General features: G+C 38.0%; 1 protein-coding gene across 1 annotated transcript in view; it reads left to right on the top strand.

Moving 5' to 3' along the window:
- The first annotated feature begins 202 nt into the window (after window positions 1-202).
- The window catches only part of LOC140233773 (scavenger receptor class B member 1-like), a 36,061-nt gene continuing 12,495 nt past the window's right edge, over window positions 203-23,768 (top strand). Inside the window, exons 1-6 of the mRNA XM_072313900.1 lie at window positions 203-528; window positions 1,530-1,687; window positions 2,579-2,720; window positions 5,323-5,526; window positions 6,265-6,406; window positions 9,315-9,384. Of these exons, the coding sequence (XP_072170001.1) occupies window positions 298-528; window positions 1,530-1,687; window positions 2,579-2,720; window positions 5,323-5,526; window positions 6,265-6,406; window positions 9,315-9,384 (947 nt within the window). The 5' untranslated portion in view covers window positions 203-297. The remainder of the gene's footprint in view (window positions 529-1,529; window positions 1,688-2,578; window positions 2,721-5,322; window positions 5,527-6,264; window positions 6,407-9,314; window positions 9,385-23,768) is intronic.

The following is a 23,768-nucleotide window of genomic DNA, read 5'->3' on the forward strand; positions in this document are numbered from 1 at the left end:
GGATCGTTTATTGCAGTCTTCTCATGGGGGGGGGGGGGGGGGGGGAGAATGTCCTTGTTTACATACCACATGCTCTTCAGTTTGATTTATTGTTGTCAGCAATGCCAGGAAGTCAAATAGACGTGACACACGTGATGGACTTGGCTCACTGTAAATGTATGTTTATTTGTCATTGCTGTCCAAATCAGGGCGACTGAAGAAAATCAAAGAGACCTCCATCTGTGGACCAACCGTGATTACTTTTTGGATTACACCACCAATAGGCCTGATAACGCTGTGTACATTGTACTCACCACCATGACGCCAGTAAGCCAGACTTCAGGGGCAGGCAGCGAGGAGGATCTACTTCTACCAAAGAGTCGGACCGAAAGCTCTCAGTTTTCGGGGAAGCGCCGTTGCGTCAGCATGACAGCCAAGTGTGTGGCCTGCCATAGCATCCTCATCATCCTGGCTCTCTTTCTGGTGCTGGGGGGATTGCTACTCTTGCCATTTGTAATGAGTGAAATCTACAAGTATGTCATTGATAAAGTAAGTTCTTTGCCTCCAGGCCCACCAATGTTTTTGTTTGTTGTTGTTGTTTTTATTACTATCATTTCCAGGCTTCTCTGTAAAATTGCAGTAATTTTGTTGGAAGCATTGGAATTTTTAACATATGCTTTAGATTCTGCATAAATTTGTGTGTTTTTTTTTTATTAAAGTATTTTCATTAAAGCAACCATTTTCCTTTTTGATTATAGTGTTATTTTTTCCCAAGTACTATTTACTGATTGCCATATTTTTTTGTTTTCCCATTAAAACAGTCATGTTTGTGATAACATCCTTAGGTCATAGCTGATAGGCAGTCATGGACAGAAGGCTCTAGGACAATTACCCCAGACCCTTCCCCTTAACCCTAATCCTGAATATAATCCTGCCCCTAACACAAACACTAACCCTAAACCTAACCCTAACCCTAATCTTTACTCTAACCTTATCACAAACCAGTATTTAAACGGGGTAGTTGTCCTCATGGTGGTGATTGCCCTGATATGGGACAGAAAGGTATGCAGGTAGTAGAACTTCGAAAATTTTCAATTATTTTCAGTGAAACATGAGAAACATTTAAATTGAATAGCGTCGGTTGGGAGTGCGATGTTTGATTATGGTGAGTGATCACCATCTGTCTAATCTATTCTACAATTTAATTGTAGCTTCACCAAGACAAGTTGCCCAATGTAAACAATATTTGCAAACCTGTGAGTGTTCAAGTGGTTCAGATTTTCAGTACTTTAGATCTGTCAAAGTTTCTACATATATGTTACAAATCTTATGCTTGAGCTTTGCTCTTTTCAAACTGTGTGGACTATGTGGTAGTAATGAATATTGAAATGATGACATAACCAGTGAATGCTGTTATAATTGTTTAAAACTTGGTCAGTGCTGTGCAATAAATGGAGAGTGTAGCCACAGATACAAGACCATTACACATGCAGTATGTTTTACCCCCATCCTTCTAATCCTTCTAATTTGTCTCTTTCCATTTACTTCAGATGATGGTGCTTGATCCATCCTCACCCCTATTTAGTGAATGGGTAACTCCCAGCATACCCATGTTCCAGTCCTTCTATTTCTTTGACATCCAAAACCCAGAGGAATTCAAGGCTGGTGCTAAGCCAGTTGTGAAGGAGAGAGGGCCTTACGTCTACAGGTAAGTACACACTGTAATGGACTGCTCCTTTACTGATTTCACCAAAATAGTGTATAAATCATAATTTCAGAGCTTATGGTAATGATAGTGATGATGAATAACATTTACAAATATAGTGCCCTTCATCTATAAAATGAAAAATAAAAATTTTCCTCCTTTAGAATTGAGCTACAAGCCAGTATGAAAATACTGTTGATGTGTTGCTTTCCAGTTTATGTTTAACCTACTTAATATGTTTTCCCGTTAGAGAGTTGGTTCAGGTAAAATGAAAAGGAATACAAGAAAAAATTCCATTTAGACACTTGTCTCGGAGGCCTGTGTGACACAATGAATATCTTTTATGACCAAAAAGTTCTTGCCAAAGAACTGCAAATTTGTGGTTATGAAGCCAATTGTATTGCTCAGTACACAGATCTGTTATTGGACTACAGAAAACAAAAGTTTGTGATTTTCAAAAGTGTACCTGGTAGTGCAGTGTTGGAGTTCTCTCTGCCATCACCCTTCAGACATTCTTCTAAACTGCTTTGTTGATATACATGCACTTTGTGATGATTCTTAAAGAGTGAAGATTAATCATTAAAGGCAGTCAGAATTTTGATGGTATACACAGTTTTGTCGTAAAAACAGTAGCAGAAGACTGCAGAAGACTGATGAATAAATTTTACTGCCTTTGAAATCAGACATTATTACAGGCAAAACTGTTGGTATGACAAAATGTGTCATCTGTACCTTAACCTCAAAAATTCCTGTGGACTGGATGTGAAATGAATTCCACGTTCCATCTTGCCATGGATTATTTAGTGTCAAGTTTTGCCCTGGAGAGAAAAACAAGATATCGAAAAGAAAGTTGATAATGTTCCCTTATTGGTGTGTTCAATGCTTCATTTGCAGGCTTGAATATGATCGGCTGAATTTGACGTTCTACGACAATGGCACACTGTCACATAGACCAATGTATTTATATTATTTTGATGAGGAAAAATCTGTTGGACCAGATACTGACTCTGTGATGGTGCTGAATATGCCGCTCGTGGTAAGAATCACAACATATCTTTTCTTCATATTGCATTGTGAAGTTCAGAAGAGATCTCAATTACCAACTGTCCATATAATTGATCCAAGTAACTACCAATTTTTATGTGGATGCATGCGTGGTAAATTGCTTTTGGTTCTGTATTCCTTTGAATGAGGATGTTCTATGCAACAGCCAATAAAACTCTTTGTCTGCCTGAAGAATTCTATGTTTTTTCCTACTATTCAATGTATTGGGAAACTAAACTTTCCTCCATGGGAGAAGAGTGATACTGTAAAAGCTATTATTTTCGCCGACAGATATTTTTGTGAATGAGGAGTCACAGACATTTTCACGATATGTTGTTTTCACATTTTGACTTTGAGGCTATATGCAATATTGCAATATTTTCATGTGAGATTAAATTCATTGCCCAACCATGATTCGCAAAATTTGGCGAAAATTAACCCTAGCAAAAATAACAGCTTTTATAGTAGTAGAAACTATGAGAAGTGTCTGTTGCTTGATCCTTACAGCAATGCCCACTTTGCTAAAACTATTCTGATATCTAGTATTCAGAGAGATTGTACTTTCATTCTCAAAGTTTTGCTTCCACTTTTTATGCCTCAGCCACAAAGTGTCGCCAGAGGCATTATGTTTTCGGGTTGTCCATCTGTCCGTCCTTCTATCCTTCCGTCCATATTTAATTTTGTGGACAGCGTAACTCAAAAACCGTTTGAGTTATCCTAATTTAACTTGGCATGTGTATGTATGAATGGTTGACGCTGTACCTTTCAACTTTTGGGTGCAGGTGCTCAAGATCTAAGGTCAAAGGTCAAGGTCAAATGCTTGAAATTTCACTATTTCCCCTGTATCTAGATGTAATGCCTGAAGGTATTTTCTTGAAACTTAGTGTATACATGTTCTACCCAATAAAGATTCTCCAGTGAGAGTTTTGGGTCATGAGGTCGAAAGGTAAAGTGAAAATGTTAAAATTTCTCTTATTCTCCATATCTTGGAAATGGTTTTAAGTTTAAGAAATCTTCATGCATTTAGTGCATTATGCATGTACTGACTGGCAGTGATTAGGGAATTTTGGGGTCATGAGGTCAAAGGTCAGGGGGTCAAATGTGAAGGTCAACTCATACTTTCACTTTTTCCCTCATATTTATGCAATACCTGCAGGATTTTTTTTTTTTTTTTTAAACTTACACATCTATTACCCAATAGAGATTCTGTGAAGTTTTTTTTTTGCCAAAAAGGTCAAAGGTCAAGTGAACATGCTGAATTTCACTTCTTTCTCCATATTTCGGAAGTGGCTCAAGGTATCATCATGAAACTTAGTACATATTTATACATGTTTTGCCTAACAGTGATTCTCTTGGGAATTTTAGGGTTATAGGGTCAAAGGTCAAGGGTCAAAGGCCAGGTTAGAATTCTAACAGTAACCTATTAAATACAGAAATTATACTTTTTTTCACACCTTAAAAATTACTCAATGCATAAACTTATAAAAGGATCAAAAGTCAAGTAAAAATCCTCAAATCCTCAATTACATGCTCTCTTAGAAAACATAGCCATTCATCCAATTAAACTTAGTTCAAGGAAAGTGAACATTCAGCACAAACATTTCATTGTCATATTTTGCCAATTATGTGAGACTGTCATCGCACTTTGCCAAGACGTACTATAGACCTATTAGGAGAATCATGCTTTATGGTGGAGGCATTCCAGTCGCCATAGGGACATTTCTAGTTACCTCCGCCAAGGGAGGAGGTTATGTTATCGTTACCATTGGTTTGTTTGTTAGTTAGTTCGTTCGTTTGTCCTTGTGCAAAATAACTCAAAAAGTAGTGAACGGATTTGGATGAAACTTGCAGGAAAGGTTAAGAATGACCCAAGTAACAAACGATTAACTTTTGGTAGTGATCCGAGAATTTTGGGGGAATTTATGAAGGATTTTTGATATTTTGGCAGGTAGGGTCAATGAACTTAAAAGTTCAGGCTGCGCATATTTGAGGTTTGCATGCGCGCACTAAAGTGCGTGCCAGCGTGCTCTAGTTTCTGCTAGGGCGAGGCGCGCCGTGCAGCTGATGGTTTATGAAGTAACAAAGGCTTCTACATTGGGAAATTGGGCGACTTTCAGCACACACATAGAAGAACAAGATCAGTGGTGGAAATGAGCTGCATGCTTGGCGGAGGTCATCAGTTAATTCAAAGCAGTGAAGTGAGGCATAATTCCAGAGTCCTTGCCAATTGTTTAAAAAAAAAAGAAAAGAAAAGAAGATGATCCTGAAAAATAACCAGAACCTGTGAGAAGTGTATTTACAAGTAGTAGTTATGCAATTGAAAACAATTCAGTGGTGCCAATAACCGTTAAGTTTTTGTATGATTCATATTCTTGATTTCAACCGTCTTTAATGCATGGCTTTTACACAAAGCATTTAGAATTACATTGTACAATGTAAAAATATGCAATGTAAGCAAAGAATGAGAGCTTACACACAATCATAACTACCAAACAAAATCTGTGCATAAAGCCACCTATTATGAAATATGTGTTGCATTTTGTCAGTTATCAATTTTATAGTTTGTTTTGTTTGCTTGTTTCCTTAAACAATAGACTGTGGCCTACTTTGTGAGAAATTCTGGTTTCGTGGTTCAAAGTTTAGCCAATGCTCTGATGAACAGATTGGGTGAGAGACTAGCTGTAAATCTCACTGTACGAGAGCTCCTCTGGGGCTACGATGAGCCACTCTTCGAGCTCATCCAAGCTATCATCCCCATACCTGGCTTTGATCAGGGCAAATTCGGCTTCCTTATTGGGGTGAGTGTGATCCCTTTGTCCTTCTTCACAGAGTAGCTTCCACATCCGACTTGCACCAGTTTTGTATATTAATTAATTATGCTAATTTATGCATAAAATCATACATTTTGCTCTAAATCAGAAAGTAAAGCTCCTAGAATCCCAATTTTTGATGATAACATTCTTTGTAGTATTCCTAACTATGTACTCAAAAAAATCTTGTATCAAAATTAATTTCTTATGTATTTTATTGTTTCATGAATTTCATATTTATTTCCTTTTTTGTAACCTTTTGTTATATAATTTTTTCGCAAAATTTATGACAGAACCTATTTCAAGCATAGTTATGCTAAAATTGATTGATTTCAGCCTATGAAAGTGAAAATAATTATATCTTTATGAATAAGGTTAGAAAACTCCATTTGCATAGACTTTATACAGAAAATCACATTTTTGAGCCATTTTTGGTCTGACAGGCATGTCAGAAGGTCGTGCATCGTCGTAGCGGTATGCACGATTTTTGTGAAAATGGTGTCAAAAGATGTGCGAGACTCAAAAATAAAAAGTCAGCGAACAGCGCGGTCACAAAATTTCGCGCAGCGGAATAGTCATGAAAAATGTTGAGGGGGGATTGATTGAACCCCCCCCCCCCCGGCCTCTTTAGGGTTAAGTATGTATTGTTGTACAGTTGCTAACCACACAAGAAAGAGGTTTTCAGTGCCCCTCTGACATGCTGTTTGGTTTGTTTTCTCCTCATAGTTCAATGATACAACATATGATCTCTTCACCGTCTTCACTGGTAAGGAGAATCAGTCCATGTTAAATGTAGTGAATAACTACCAGGGAGAGCCGTCTTTGCCTTGGTGGTGGTCAGAGGAGGCCAATGCTCTCAGAGGAACTGGTGAGTGTTCTCTAGTCTTCACACATCCTTGCCCTCTTGTACCCAGTGTCATGCTTGACCTGTCTATAGCCATGATCAAACTGGCAAAATATTGCAAAGTTTAACTTTGAGAAGTCCATGCGAAGTTTGCTCGTCCATCCACACTGGCAGCCACACTTTGCGAAGTTTCAGTTCATGAAGTTTGAGTTACTGGTGTGCATGTGCTAAACAGAAGAAAGCATTTGCCATCTGACAGTATACAAATGACGCACAAGTCTGAGTGCGTCTGTCGGAATTGTGTGCATGAGGTAACTATGGAATGCTTAACCCACGAGGTGAAGCCGAGTGGGTTTAGGCTAAATTCTATAGTTACTGCATGCACACTATATTCCGTCTGACGCACGAAAAGACATGTGCGTCATCTGTGTTGTAGAATGGGTAATTTTCTTGCCAAAAACCCATTTTCTATCGTGTTACCCGATGACAAATTTACTGGATGCATTTCCTTTTGGCTTGCCGTAGACGAGAGCCCGAAAACCATGGATCAGTTTTTACTGGACGCATGGTTATTCTTCAGAACCATGCATCCAGTAAAAACTGATGCATGATTGTTTTAGCCAATAGGCACCTTGTACTGAGTGCACGAACACTTGCTTAGTGTGCGAACCTTTGTTACAAGTGTGCGTACTTTTGCTACAAGTGTGCATACTTTTGCTACAACTTTTGCGATAACATGTTTACCACTGTGACTCTTTTATAGCTCGCATAGCTCTCGACCAATGAGATCACTGGATTCTCGCTACCCATTCTATAACTAATGATTGTGATGTAACAATGGATGCATGTACATCCCATTGAGCACAAGCTTTGGAGACACCACTCGCAAAAACAGGTGGTGGACTGATGACATGATCAACTTAAAGTTTCAGTTGCGAGCATTCAGACTGCACAAACCTTGAGAAGATTGGCGTGGCTTTCGTGAAATTCCCCTAGTTTTAGTGAGAAGTTTCAAGAGAAATTTCATGAGAAGTTTTGGGGAAGTTTGTGGTTTCATTTGCAAAACTTCGAGAACCCTTAACTTTGCAAACTTCAACTTCAGCAATGTATTGCCAGTGTGACCACAGCTACTGAATCATTCCTGTTTTTTCCGCATCTTCCTGTGCACTTCTTGCCATACTGAGATGTGAATAAAGCTGTTCTACTTTCAAAGTGTTGATTTCCCCAATGTTTGGTGAAAGTAAAAATAAGGCAAATCCACTATGGTGTAAGAGTGTAATCTTCCCTCATGGAGACCACTGTGATACAATGCGGATTGTTTGCCTACTGCTCTATTTGTGATATTTAGGCACATGGGAGCTTGACTTAAGCTTAACATGGATTGAGAATGGACTCATTTTGCTACAATACACATTTCCAATTGACACCTGCCTGAGTATATGCTTGGGACTCGTCTTTGATGGGTTAACAGGGATTAGACTGTGATCTTCTTTGGAGGATGGGGCAAATGTTTAACAAACATGTGCATTTAAACCCTGAGAGTGTGGATCCATAATGTTCTTATCTCATCAAAGGCCATACTGTGATATGGATACATCAGAATTTTGAATATTGGTATGTAATGTAAATTCCAACGGTAAAGATCTTGGAGCAGTCTCTTTCACATAATGTTTTTCGCTCACCTGAGCCAAAGGCTCAAGTGAGCTATTGCAATCGCCCTTTGTCCGGCGTCCGTCGTGCGTCGTGCGTTGTGCGTCGTGCGTCGTGCGTCGTGTGTAAACTTTTTATATTTTCATCTTCTTCTTGAAAACCCCAAGACCGATTTTCATCAAACTTGGCAGGTAGCATCCCTAGGGGGTTAGGAACTCAATTTGTTAAAATGGGCACCATGCCCCACCCAGGGGGCCCCCAAGGGGGCCCAAACCCCCAAAATTAAGGAATCTGTAAAAATCTTCTTCTCTAGAACCAGAAGTGATAGAGCTAAGTTCATACTATGAGTTAGTACATTAATGACTGTAGTTTCAAGTTTGTTCATGGCAGAGTCAGGGGTGCCCCCCTTGGGACCCAGGGGAAGGTGGTGGGGAGGGGTCCTAATGGGGCCTAAATTGTACATTTTCATCTTCTTCTTGAGAACCCCATGACCCATTTTCACCAAACTTGGCAGGTAGCATCCCTAGGGAGTTAGGATCTCAATTTGTTAAAATGGGCACCATGCCCCACCCAGGGGGCCCCCAGGGGGGCCCAAACCCCCCAAAATGAAGGAATCTTTAAAAAACTTCTCTAGAATCAGAAGTTATAGAGCTAAGATAATATTATGAGTGAGTACATTAATGACTGTAGTTTCAAGTTTGTTCATAGCAGATTCAGGGGTGCCCCTCTTGGGGGGGGGGGGGGGGGGGGAGTTGGGAAGGTCCAAATGGGGGCCTGAATTGTACATTTTCATCTTCTTCCTGAAAACCTCATGATGGATTTTCATCAAACTTGGCAGGTATCATCCCTAGGGGGTCAGGATCTCAATTTATTAAAATGGGCTCCATGCCCCACCCAGAGGGCCCCAGGGGGCCCCAATCCCCCCCCCCCCCAAATTAAGGAATCTTAAAAAATTTGGGCCCTTATTGTACATTTTCATCTTCTACTTGAGAATGCCTGGTCAAATTTTAGTAGAGCTGTGAATAATTTAGATTAGTGACTGCGTGAAAGGTGAACTTGCGATACTCAGGTGAGCGCTAGACCCGCGGGTCTGTTGTTAATGTAACACATTTTGTACTATTTGTTTAACATCACACAATTTGTGCAGGTGCTGTGGTAATGAAACATACACACATACAAGGAAAAAAATGCATTTTTTCAAATGCTTTTGGAATGTTTTTGATGTAATAAAACTTTATTTTAAAAGATTCTGAGAGTGTTCTTTGTAAATTTTGTTGCACAGATGGAACAATGTATCATCCATACATGAGCAGAGAAGAAGACATCTACCTGTTTCATCCAGATCTATGCAGGTAATGTGACTAACTGAGATTCTAATGTAGAATTTTTAAAGCTGTTCTTTCTTTGGCACCAATGACGATGATTCTTATGAAGAGTGAAGCTCATTGTCAGTGAACTTTGAAATATTGCATTGTGAGGTGATGCTTTTTAACTTGTGTTGCTTGATTTTCGTTGTAAGAAACAAGGCAGTATGTACAGATGCTTTTGTGTCCGAATTGTGCTGTGATTATTTGAATGCAATTTAACAGTCAGCCACTGCACGCTAAAGTTGCATGAATTTGAGCACTGCAGATAGAGAATCCAAAGTTGATTACAACTCTGGCACATGCAAATTATATTTTTGGTCTGCCAAATTACCAGATGCATGACACATTTCCAAATTAGCACCTTGTTTATGTGCAGTCTGGCACTATTTGAATCTAAAGTGATAATTACCTAATATATTCACAACAAGCTTCGCACAACAAGATGAGGCCCCTCTTTGTTTGCATGTCTGATTTTTTTTCCTTTTTATCAGGAGATTGCTACATGTGACCGTACATCACAAAACCAACAAAAAGTTGTACACCCTGATTTTATGTGCAGGCTCAAAATAGGTGAAATGGGTCAACCTGGTCAACACGGCTGCTGGTCAATCTTGAGTTTTTCGTATTTTCTGAAAGAGCAATTCTTTTTCTACATTGTATTAAAGTTTGGGATCATGGAGTGAATGGGAAATGTGTTTTGCAGTTTGTCCAGAATACTTTTTATGTGGTAGTGTCCTTAGGTATGCTGTAGAAGGCCCTTTTTCTCAAAAACCCATATCACGGCCTTTCTTTCAACAGTGATAACTTTTGAAAGGATAATGCTACTAGTTTGAAAGTTGGTATTAGTCAAGAATAGAATGTGTTTACAGAGCATGCTCAATTTTAGCTTAATGCTAAATCTAATAATCCCTTCATTGTTGTTGCTGTGGAGTTTAATTTTCTTTTTTTCCCATGTAGTTGCACAGATTCTGGCTTGGCAAGATTAAGTGCTTGAATATACCCTATACTTCAGAACCTCTTTTCTTGGTACACACCTTTCCAGAGTGTGTGTTTTCTTTCCAATATTAAGATAGGGTAGGAAAGTTCATTTGAATTGAGTTTTACATCTTTGCAAAGCTTAAAGATGGGCCTTCCCTTTTGCATTCCTTCCCAAATAGCACAGAACATGATATATTCCACCAGAATGACAAGACTATTATAAAGCTATAACATTTCTGTGATATTTGAAGGTTGTAAGCCGTTAAAATTCAAATGATGCACCAAACGCTCACTGTGACGTATTTTGTGTACTAGGCACAGCTGCATACATTAATCCTCCTGTGGTTGTAATATGATACTTATACTTCGAACAAAAAATATGCATGTTAAAGCTGTCAGAAAAAAAGAATTCACTAGTTTCTCTTACTTTGTTATCGATGGCAAATAACAACACACCACTTACATGAACTACATGTGCAACTAAGTGCATCACACAGGTCTGTAAAACTAGACTAGTAGTTTAGATTTGCAATTTTTTCATAGTACGAAAAAATTATTCAAATCTCAGGGGTAAATTCAACTTAACAAAGAAAGACCCCCTTGAGTTTAAAATTTACAGGTTTCCAAATAGTGTTTTCTTCAATATCTAAGTGTTCTCACCAATTTTTCAACAATTTGCATGCAAAAGGGATTGGCTGTCTGTAAAGTCTGCTCTTTCAGAATCTGCTCTCAGCTAAAAATCCAAGTCTGATGACTTTCTGTTGGTTTTCTGATGCAGGGTCACATATATCAGTGCCATTGTAGTAAAAGGTTTCTATGTATGCCTTGAGAACTTTGCGAAGCCCATGTAAATGTCTCATAGTTCAGGGGATGCTTGATTTCACAATGCAGCTATATTTAGAGCTTGTGAAAAGTATCTGTCTATCTAAGAGTCACTGACTCTGACCTGTACCTCTGAAGTGTCTTGTGTCTGATGCCACACAAATTGTGTGGTGAAGTTATCATGGACTGCAAAAAAAAAAACAACCAAAACAAACAAACTTGCTGTTCTGTTTTGCATAGGAATTGTAAATTTATTTTATGTGTGGGGCCTGTTGCATTGACCCATTCCATACTGAATTCTGAAATCCCCATAGACTTTACACACAGGCTACCCTGTTCCTGTAGGAAACGGGTTAAATTTTTAACCTGAGACAACTAGGCTTATTTCTAACAAAGCTATTTCCCATGTACCATTGGCAGAATCATGCTAACCTGAGTTTCCAGTTCTTACCTTTTTTTTTTCAGGTAAAGAGTTTAATGCAACAGGCCCCTGATGAATGAAACTACACTGCTAGCATGATGAGGATTTATGCAAGATGATCCTCTATTGCACATGCATTGAAAAAGCTTCAGTTCTCTCAGTTATGGGTGGAGAAAATTTGCGGCAGTTGATAAATGAACTTCACACTGTATGGAAGTCTACACGTCAATTTGATGTTTCATTGCTCTTGCAGCAGAATGATGTTTGTATAATTTAAAAATGATTGCTTGCAATCTCTATGGTGTTTATGTATTGATGAGCAGTGTCAACACACATGATGGGCATGGTTCAGACAATTACCAAATGTAAACCATTATTTAGCTTACGTATGTTGAGACCCAGTTTACGATGTCACTCCATTAAAAAGTTTGCGGAGTGGTTGACCCTATATTAGTTCTTATCATTTTATTGTGATTTCATCCAGGAATAATAATGACTGCATCATCCACGTGTAAAGTACAAAGGTTATTGTCAAGTACAACTGTACCTGTCCTATTGGGAGCCACCATCACCTTTGTTTTCAAAGCTTGTGCAACATATCTAGATATTACTACCAAAATGCTGCAGTGACATTGCTCAAATTATTTTAGGCCAAGTCCAGGCTATTTATTCCCATGCAGAAAATTTTCACCATTGTGAAAAGGAGTAAAGCTAAAACATTGAAGTTTCATGAAGTAATGATAAAAAGTTGAAATTTATGCTACAGGAGAGTAATAGATAAAAAAGATTTGCAGAAATTGTGAATCATTGTAACACATAAGGTGTTTGAAAACATTTCTTTCCAGTGTTTTCAGTGAACATCAATCCACCTTGTGTAGAGGAAAAAAAAAAATGTCATAGGGACAGTTCGTTGAGAGGATGAATTTCAAATGTCATCTAATTTGATACAATGCAAATGAGGTGTGCTCCAAAATGTGCAAAATGGTTTGTTATGTTCTTGATCGGTAATGGTCTGCTAGAATGTGTGGAAGGTGAACTGGTGACACTCTGATGAGTGCTAGAACCTCTTGTTTTCTTAAACAGAGAAAATTTATGGAAGATTTGTGTGCATGTGACTTGACTACTCATAAGGGAATCATCTCATCTAAGTAGCATACTAGTTATTATGCATTTTGGAGAACAATGTCTTATGTGCCATACAGTTGTCACAATAGGTTAGTAGTTTTCACAATAGTCTGGTTTTCTAACACATCCAATGTGTAGGCATACCTATGATACAAGGGTCATGACTGATGTCCAAAAACCTTGCCAAAGGCTTGCCCAGTATAGCGAAAACTAGTGCATTTGATCAAGATTGTAAATTCAGTTGGAGCTTGAGAATTCAAATGGCTTGTTTGTGATTAGTATCACCTTGCACGCCATCAAGAGTTTAGAGCATGTCAGATGTATTCTGTTTCTTCACTAAATGCTGACTACAGGGTTTCTTCAAAGATTTATAACATAGAAACTGCTGCAGGGATTGTGTGTGTGTGTCTGTCTGTTTGTATCTCTGTGTGTGTGTGCGTGTGTGTGTGTATGTGTGTGTGTTGGGGGGGGGGGTCCATGGTAGATATAGCCGTTACAAAAGGTACCCTTTCAGCCCCGGCAATACGGTGCAATTAACTCACTGATAGAGGCCAAAGCTTTTGAATTCGTAACGGTCATCGACGGACTGTGCAGAGGAAAGGACAAAAAAATCTCGAAAGTTCACCTCCTCGTATCTCCTTTATTTTTGCACCAAATCCCTTGAAACTTCACACATATACCTAATATGGATATACAGTATCATCCTTCATATGATATTTGGGCAAAAATGCTGATGTATCTTTCTAGATATGTGTGTTTTTCTGTTTGATTAGACCGTGGAAAAGGGTTATGATTTTTTTTTCTGGACATAAGTCTGCGCCTGTATGAATATGCATTTGATTAACATATTGCTAGTCTGTGTACACCAGACTCACTATCTGCGAAGTTTTGCGTTGGAGCAATTAGTAGTTAGCTAAAAATAAGAGCAAAAAGACAACTCAATTTAATTTTTTATACTGGACATGCACAACTAGATCATCCTCCTGGGCATGCGTTCTCTACTGGTCAGTGCACGCTTAGCCAATCAGCGCTGTCAGGTTTGGCGCAATGCGACAGGGTTCGGTTTTCGGTCCACAGGGTGGTGAGTGGGCAAGAGAGGAACCCTGCAATGTGCTTCAACTGTTTCACGCAGCACGAAAACCGATACATCAGACTGCGTACTGCTTACTCAATGGATTTTACTTGGGTCACAAGTGACAGTGATCTCGATTTTTTCTGGACATATCCGTGCGCCAAATGATACAGAAAAGATATTTGGAACACAGTATGGATATACTACCATAAGTCATGTACTGAAGTTTCATTTTGGAGCAATGAAGGAAAATGTGAAAAAATAACACTTGTTTTGAGACCAAATTTTCTGTTTTGGAAGCTAAGTTTCGACATTATTTTCACAGGTTTATCCTCTATAAAATCCAAAACAACTAACATTGCGAGTTAGAGAATAGTTTCTTCTTCAATTTGCTGTATAGATTTAATCATTTGATGGCTTCTGAGGTGAGATATTGCAACTGTCCTGCAACACTTTCCCAGCTGTCTACTTTATGCAAATGAGGCTTTGAGGTGTTATACTTTTGGCAAGTTAATTGCTCCGTATCACCGCGCCTGCCTTTAAGATGTGGTTTCCCAAGCTGCTGCAGTGTCCAGATAACGTTCCCGCCTTAGTGAGCATATAGATGAGTGTAGTATCAGGTGTTTGCATTGAGTTGTTTCTTCAGTTTCTAACTCGTGTGCTTAGTAGGGTGTCCTTAACTTTTGTCAACAAATGCTCAAAGTTTACTTAGCTATCAAGGGGGCAGAAACTAGGTCATCATCTACCCTCTTATGACTTCTTGTAATTTGAAAAGACCAGTGTATAGAAAATTGAATTCAAATCAGGTACATACAAGAGGGTACATTTTTAGCTCACCCAAGCCATTCTGATCATTCATTGTCTGGCATCTGGCAGGCGTGCGTTGTGTGCCAAAGCCCCTAAATTGAGGAATGCTTAGAACTGGGATTTACTGAGCTTAAATGCTATAATAAGTAAGTATATTTTTGTGTCCAGTTTCAAATTTGTTCATGTCAGATCCCAGTATTATTGCCAGTGTGATAGAATAGACAAATGGACACCTTGCCCCCATCTCCCAGATGAATGTGTGATACTTAGATGAGCACTAGACCCACTGGGTATCGTGGTTATTGTTGCTGTTGTTGTTTGTTTTTTTGGTAAGGAGGGGCGGGGAACAAGTTATTTCCTGGTAATCAAGAAACTTCTCTTTTGATATACTGTACATTTGTCCAGTATAGCAACAGCTAATGTATGCAGCATTAATTGTACTAGTGCATCTGAAATTGGTGCTGCGTCAATATTTTGTTACTATTTACTATTTTTCAAAATGCCTATGAAAATAGCAAAAATTTGTGTTTCATGTCTCCATTCGCATCTTTTTTGAGTTGCGGCATTGACTTTTTTTTATTTACTAGTGTAGGCATGCAAAAAAAAAATCACAAACTCATCTGCAAATCATGCACACATTGTGTTAGAATCTCTGACACTGTGTTTATTCTCATACCGCTAGCCAAGAATCCTATGCACCAGCCTCTATGTAAAGCCCCCATTCCACTAATTTGATCTGGACCCTGATTTATCCCAATCTGCGAGAGCAGGAAAAGCGTACAGGGATCGGAACCATCATAGCAGAAGCGTTTAGAGGACGGGGTTGGAGTGGGCATTTTTTCAGATCGGGAAGAAATTTTGAACAGGTTCAAAACAAGGTCTTTTTGAGCGTAGTAACATCTGCACAAGAACGGGAAGTAAACTAGATGCCAACATGGTCCCGCTGCTGCGCTGCTCTTCCCTGATCAAAGCATGATCTTCCTACTTTAACGACTCTCTCAGTATGCTTCATTTCCGCTTTAGTTACGCTATTCCTATTTTAGCTAAACTAATCCTACGCTTTCCCAGACAATTACACACGTCTTCTGCTCTCGCCGCTTTAAAAGGGATGCAGCCGATACACAGCCAAAATGTCTCCCCAAAAAAGATCAAACAGATCGAGAAGCAAAACTGTTGTGGAGAAGGAGAATGTTGTCACTGCACCTGTCAAGGCAGAATATGAAGAAGAAGGAGCACAAATTTATTTTTTGAAAGAGAGGAAGAATAGAGGAAGACAAAGAAGAGAAGAAAGCAGGGAAGCAGACACCCACAAGGAAGAAAGAGAGACTGGATGTGATGCTAACAGAGGAGGAAAAAGAGGACATGGCAGAATTTTGAAGAATGTGAAATCATCTACAACAGGAAGAAGACGGCCTATAAAATCAAGGACATCAAGAGAAGGCCTTGGAAAGATCAGCAAGTCTTTGATTGATAATGAGTTGCTGCAGAAGAACCATGAGTTGAGGAGCCTGTCCGAGGTCCACAGAACAAGTTTATCTCTTTGGTTTTGCATGCGAGTAGGTTGACTGATTGAGGATCGGCAGTAGAATCGGGATACATCGGGGCACATCGGGCACTTTTCAGCTCTCTGGATGGGGGAACAGCGTGATAAGATCGTATAGATTGTTCGGAGCATAAATACAGCGTGCATAGATTGGATAACATCTGCAACATGAACTGACAGTGTAGTTACATCGTTCTAAAGTGTAACTGCAGTGACAGGGATTGTAATGTCTCATTTCCGATCATTGTAATGAGAGTGTAGCAAGCAAGTGTTAGTCGCAACTACAGCATTCTTAGAGCGTTCTAACATCGTACTGTGTCCAGCTCGGCTCATGTTTTACCCAATATCCTTACCAATCTGAGAAAATTGTCAAATCGTGGCGAGAACGGAATAGTGGAACAGGGGCTTAATTCTGTGGGCTTGCATGATGTGCTGTTGAGAATACTAGAATGTACGTCATGAATGGACAAGTCTCTGCACAGATTCGTACTCATGTACAATGTACATGTCATCGATGAGCCTGGCAGGCAGCTTGGTTTTAAAGGTTTAAAATGTACATGTGTAGTGCTAGTGAACTTGGATGCCAGTGGTATTTTTGCACTGAAAATCATATTGCACAACCTAAACACACTTGCATTTCAGTCTCCAAAGTCAGGTAGAAGTCACTTTAAGACATTTTTACACATCATGGAATAACTTGATTGCTTGAATTTGAAACTTCGTGCTGTACTCAAGCAGTCAGTAGTCGGTCTCAGTATTACATGTACAGTATTGCAGCCGTTTAAGCAGTGCTGTAAAGTCATTCCAAACTGTGTAGAAAGTATCAAAATTAGCAGTAAATATTCAAACTTTACCAGACTTTGGAGACTCAAATGCAAGTACTTTGGGTTATGAAATGTTTAGGGTTAGTTTGTGCATGTTTAAAGATAATTTACAATGCAGTGCAAAACTTCACCAGCGCCTTGCGCTGCACAGCAGCTTCGCATAAAAAATAGTAAGATATCAAATAAGTAATGACCTCCCGTGTCACCTCTCTCTGAAAATCTGGACTAAAAACTACTTTCCTTTTTAACTTGGCCTAAGACATTTGAATACAAGATCAATGCATTAGCAAACTAATGTGTCAGGTCCATCTTGCTATTATCGAGTACTTGTTCTTTTGAAAAAGAACTGTTTTTTCCCCAGTCCTGTGGAAATTCAGACAAGATACTGGTGTGTGATGATGTACCGGTAATAAGTTCGCCCCACTAGCACAATGAGTGATTGACATATTGCCCTTCATCAACATTAAGCATATATTGAAAGGCAGTGTGTCAATCAGTTGCCATACAAACAACTTGGCACAAGAATGATGCATTTGAATAACACAAAGACTTTATGCTTAGTTTGATTATGTGCTACTGTAAAAGTGGAAATATTTGCGGTGTTGAAATTTTCACGCATTTCAAGCTACCAGAATCTAGCGTGAAAATAGAAGCAGGCAAATAATTTTGCTTGCCATATGTGCCAGTAGTTGACGTCTTGATTCCGCGGAATTAAAGACACGCAAAAGTCTTCTTACTCTGCAGAGAGCGAAAAATTAGTTGTGCGAAAATATCCACTTTTACAGTATATTCCATACACTAGAGAAATTTGACGTTTAACACAAAGACTATTATACAAAGGTTATTTGTCCCCGCCGAACGAGTTCGAGCAGGGGACTATGAAACGGGCTCCGTACGTGTGTGTGTCCGTGTGTGTGTGTCCGTCCGTGTGTCCATGCGTCCGTGTGTGATCAAAATGTTAATTTGCTACTTCTCTGTCATTTATGAGCCAATTTTGATTCTGTTTGCTTTATATGATAGCATTACATGGGAGCTTTCAAACTTCTACACAGAATTTCAGTTGTGACCTTTGACCTTGACCTTTAACCTATATTGTACATTTTGCTTCAAAATGCTACTCCGCCATTTCTAACCCAATTTCGATTCCGTTTTCTTTATGTGATGGCACTAGGTGAGGGCTTCAAAACTTGTACACAGAATTTTGACCTTTGACTTCTTTGACCTTTGACCTTGATTTTTGACCTATATTGTACATTTTGCTACAAAATGCTACTCCTTCGCCATTTCTAACCCGATTTCGATTCCGTTTGCTTTATGTGATGGCACTAGGTGAGGGCTTCAAAACTTCTACACAGAATTTTGACCTTTGACTTCTTTGACCTTTGACCTTTGACCTTGATTTTTGACCTGCATTGTACATTTTGCTACAAAATGCTACTCCTTTGCCATTTCTAACCCAATTTCACTTCTGTTTGCTTTATGTGATGGCACTAGGTGAGGGCTTCAAAACTTCTACACAGAATTTTGACCCTTGACTTCTTTGACCTTTGACCTTGATTTTTTACCTATATTGTACATTGGCTACAAACTGCTACTCCTTTGCCATTTCTAACCCGATTTCGATTCCATTTTCTTTATGTGATGGCACTAGGTGAGGGCTTCAAAACTTCTACACAGAATTTTGACCTTTGACTTCTTTGACCTTTGACCTTGATTTTTGACCTATATTGTACATTGGCTACAAAATGCTACTCCTTCGCCATTTCTAACCCGATTTTGATTCCGTTTGCTTTTTGTGATGGCACTAGGTGAGGGCTTCAAAACTTCTGCACAGAATTTTGACCTTTGACTTCTTTGACCTTTGACATTGATTTTTTACCGATATTGTACATTGGCTACAAAATGCTACTCCTTTTCCTTGTTATTGTTATTTTTTTCCTTGTCTATTGTTTTGTTGTTGACACTTTTCACCCAGTAAGACTGTTGGATCTTTTCTTCCATGAAGTTAATTAACTCAGGTTTTGAGAGTGAATTTAATAATGATTCAGGAGTACATCCTGGATGAGGTTCAAAGGCATAATTTACCATTTGCAGATGAAACAAAAACCTAGCATTAGTGTTGTAAAATAGTTCTAAAATGTGAGTTAGGGCTAGAAACAACCACTGTAAAAATTTGTATCCTTATAATCGATGTTAAGTGTTGTTAAATACACAAAATGTGAACAATAGTTATAATAAAAATGTTTCCAGACTAAACCGTCTACAATTACGGTTTATTAAGAAAAACACTGATATCTCCTTATAATATTTTATGCCTTATTGCGAACATTTTATATGGTAGGATGTTTTGTGATACAACAGACCTACACATATACATCAAATGTGATATCTTGAACATTTTTCAATTCACGGCTCCCAAAGGTAAACAGCACCTTTAAAGGGACTGTACAATACTGGATAAGGTGGGGATTCATTATTTGAACATTCCTAAGTGAGATAATGAGAAACCTCTAATGAAATATGAAAGAGCATGTAATTTTAAGAAGGATTTAACGTCTATTTTATGAAAATTGGTTTTCAAATGACTGAGATATCCAAAAAAAGTGATAATAATAAAAGGCGACAGGCCATGTCTTTTATTAGGATCTCTTTGTTTCACCTTGTTTTTTGATACCTCAGCCATTTCAAACCTGATTTTTATCAAATAAACTTTTGATACCCCTTAGAATTGCATGCTCTTTGACATCTCATAGAGTAGTTTCTGAATATCTCGCAAAATGTTAAAAGCAAAATCCTCACCTCTACCAGAACTGTACACACCCTTTAAAGCTAGTTAAGTTGGATTTCCTTTAGTTCTAGTAGTTAATGGATGTCATGAAATTAATTTTGTTTTAGTCACTGTGATAGTAAATTAACTGACAGTGTTAGTGAATATATTCTGATATGTTTTCCACTTGCCAATCTAATGAGACCTCCAGATGATTTTCTGATTTTTACATTTGAACAACTATTTATTAGCTATACTGAGGACAGAGTTTCAGAATTAATGATAATTTTGATGAAGAATAAGAATGTTTTCAAAATTTATAACAAATTGCAATGAACAAGGATGATGACATGGCAGGATCACCATAAGAATGCATGAGTTGGGGCTCAAGGAAGCAGAACAAAAGAAGAGGGCATGCATAGATTATACACAGATGAACTCGCAAGCAAGCGGTATTGTAATGGAATTACACTGCTACATACATTTCTGAAATATGTGAGCCTCCTATGTCATACTTGTTCTATTGTTTTTCTGCTTAAGAACTACAATAAATTCCACAAATCTATACATGGAGCTGCTGATTTATGTACTACATGACATGAAATCATGAAAATTGTCTGGAATGTCCCTCTAAGTAATTTTGCTGCTACAATTATCTTGAGGTTTACTACTTCTTAGTGCTGCAACAGTGAGTTAAGTTCTGTGTGTTACAAGTGATAGACTTCAATTAAGGTTTCAGTGCAACTGTGGCCAAGGTTTTGCTGTAAGAAGAGAATATCCCCAAACATATAATGTCTTGAGCAAAGGGGGAAGAAGAGAGAAAAGAAATCTACACAATTGACAAACAGTGAGCATGAGATACACGTTGTGTACATGTACTTCAGATATGAACCCATGACGGTCATATCTCAAAGATCATTGATATATTTACGTACAATATGAATCATGACACAGATATTCTCCCCTTAGTCTGTCAACTTTAAGAAGTCAATGACAATACAGTTATGGAATATTATATCCAATATTCATGAGCCAGTATACAAATGATGCACAGGGCAGAGTGGATCGGTGAGAATTGGATGCACGAGTTCAACTTTGGAACTGTTTAAACCCACGAGCGTAGCGAGTGGGTTTTAGACTGTTCCAAAGTTAAACAAGAGCATCATTTGCATCATTTGTGTTATAAAATGGGCCAGTGAATTCAATGAAATGCAACCATATTCCCCATCATGCGTCCGGTACACCTACAACACTATACAAGACTTGAGCCATACGTTCGGATTTTACCGGACGCATGGCTCAGTGTGGATCAGTAAAAATCAAGGCACGACAATTGACCAATCAGATTGCAGAGATTGTAAAGCCCATTTTATAATAGTTTTTAAGTTGTATGGCCCTACATTGTGCTCACCATTTGACTGAAATTGCACAATTGGTGGAATGATTACATTATTTTGGACTTCTATTTACATGCACAATGTAAGTCTGTCAGTGCTGCATCCACCCGTTTTGCTTCTCAATGCAGCAAAATTTGTGCTGAAAACGAAGTTCTGAAAAGAAATATAATGTGAAGTATCTATCATATATGATATTATATAAGTGACCAATGATGATGATGATGATAATGATAATAATAATGATAATAATGATAACAATAAATAACACTTATAGAGCGCATTAATATGTAAAAGATGTTAAATTACAATGTAGCATATAGTTACCATTGATATACATATACACTGTGTATATAACAAAAAGATTTGATTGAGTAAATAGATAAGTTTTAGGCAATGATTTGATATTATCTACACTTCCAGCATTCGAATATAAAGAGAGAGTTTGTTCCAAAGAGATGGAGAAATAATAGAAAAAGCCCTGTCATAATAACGGTACAAGACCAATTAAAAAAAAAAGTCCTCTTTGGGGGCACAAAAAATATGCTGAACATATAGATTTTTTATTCTCTTTCAGTAAATCACTTGGTCCAGAGTGTACTGTAATAGGCAAACTTTATGCTTTTCTGTTGCTGTTGTTCATTTTATTGCTTTGTCTTTAATACCAATTGACCTGTGACACCACACCAGACATATCTTGAATAACAAGTGCACACTATAGGGCGGGATATATCCCAGATCTATACGTAAATGATTATTTTGTGGTTGAATATGTCTCATATGTCATTTTGTAGTCATGTTTTTATGCCTCCGCCATGCAGTGGTGTCGGAAGCATTATGTTTTTGGGTTGTCCGTCCGTCCGTCCGTCCATCTGTAATGAATTTTGTGGACAGCGTAACTAAAAAACCTTTTGAGGTATTTTAATGAAACTAGGCATGTATATGTATTAGGGGGTGAAGTTGTGTCTATCAACTTTTGGGTGCACATGCTTAAGGTCAAAGGTCAAAAGGTCAAATGCTTAAAATTTCACTATTTCCCCCATATCTATGCCATGCCTGAAGATATTTTCTTGAAACTTAGTGTATGCATGTATTACCCAATTAAAATTCTCTGGTGAAAATTTGTGGTCATGAGGTCAAAGGTCAAAAGGTCTTAAAGTAAAATTGTAAAATTTCACTTTTTTCTCCGTATCTTGGAAATTGTTCAAGGTATCTTCATGGAACATAGTATATATGCATGTACTGACTGGCAGTGATTATCTACGGAATTTGGGGTTCATTGGGTCAAAAGTCAGGGGTCAAAGGTCAAGGCAACACTACAAAATTTTACTTTTTCTCTCATATTTGTACAATGCCAGCAGGATTACTTTTTTTTTTTTTTTAACTTGGTGTGTGCATGTATAACCTAATAGAGAGGTTTTTTTTGTGTTTTTTTTTTGCCAAAAAGGTCAAAGGTCAAAGATCAAGTGAAAGTGCTGAACTTACTTCTTCCTCCATATCTCAGAAGTGGCTCAAGTTATCTTGAAACTTTGTACATATTTAATAAGCATGTTCTGCCTGACAGTAATTCTCTTATGAATTTTAGGGTCAAAGGCCAGCTCAAAATGGTAACAATTTACTATTCAATGCAGAAATTGCACTTTTTCTCCATACCATGAAAATTACGCATTTGAGAAGCATAATTTTATGAAAGGGTCAAAGTCAAGTTAAAGTCCTTCAATCCCCAAATACGTGTTCTCCTATTCATCCATTTAAACCTAGGTCAAGGAAGGTGAACATTCAACACATTTGTGACAAACATGTCATTTTAATATTTTGCCAGTTTTGTTAAAATGTAATCACACATTGTCCACATGTACTATAGACCTATTAGGAGAATCATACATTATGGCAGAGGCATACCAGTCGCCATAGCGACATTTCTAGTTGTTTGTTTGTTTGTTAATGCCTCCAACCTGAATGAATCTGAAGCTAGAATCTGCTCTGTCCACAATCTGTTCTGTCCTTTAAAATTGAAGATCTCTGTGAGAGCATTCTGTGCACAACACACTTCCTAATTTTCAGCCTGAGGCTGAAAGCAGCAGCAAGAAAAAACTTTGTTAGTGAAGCATTGTTAGTGTAACTTTGTTAGTGTAACATCTGATATTGAAATTGTATCTGCAAAGTGATTATATAAAAAGGTATTAAAGTAGATGTGAAGTTTTGTAGTCATTATTTAACTACTGTTGTTAGCAAAAGTGATTTGACCAAAGCACATTTATTGAATCAGTATGATTGATTTCTTCAATATTTGTTGACTTTCACATGCCGCCCCCCCCCAAAAAAAAATAATAATAATAATGATCCTCTCAATTTGTGCCATGCATTTACATTCTCCAGATGCACTCCGAATTATTACTAAAGAGTTGAACGAACTCACACATTTTTTCTTTGATGAGAAATATTTTTCCTTTGATAATGAAGGTGATACAGTGATGATAGCAATTATTATCTTTAAGGGTATTGGCATAGCCTTCTGATTGATTGACATTGTCAACATATCATTTCAAAGTCTGTTTAGATTTGAAGGAAACAAAAATTTCCTTCTCTGCCTCAGATCACAAAGTTACACAATTG

Source organism: Diadema setosum, chromosome 1 (assembly GCF_964275005.1).
Source record: "Diadema setosum chromosome 1, eeDiaSeto1, whole genome shotgun sequence".
NCBI lineage: Eukaryota > Metazoa > Echinodermata > Echinoidea > Diadematoida > Diadematidae > Diadema > Diadema setosum.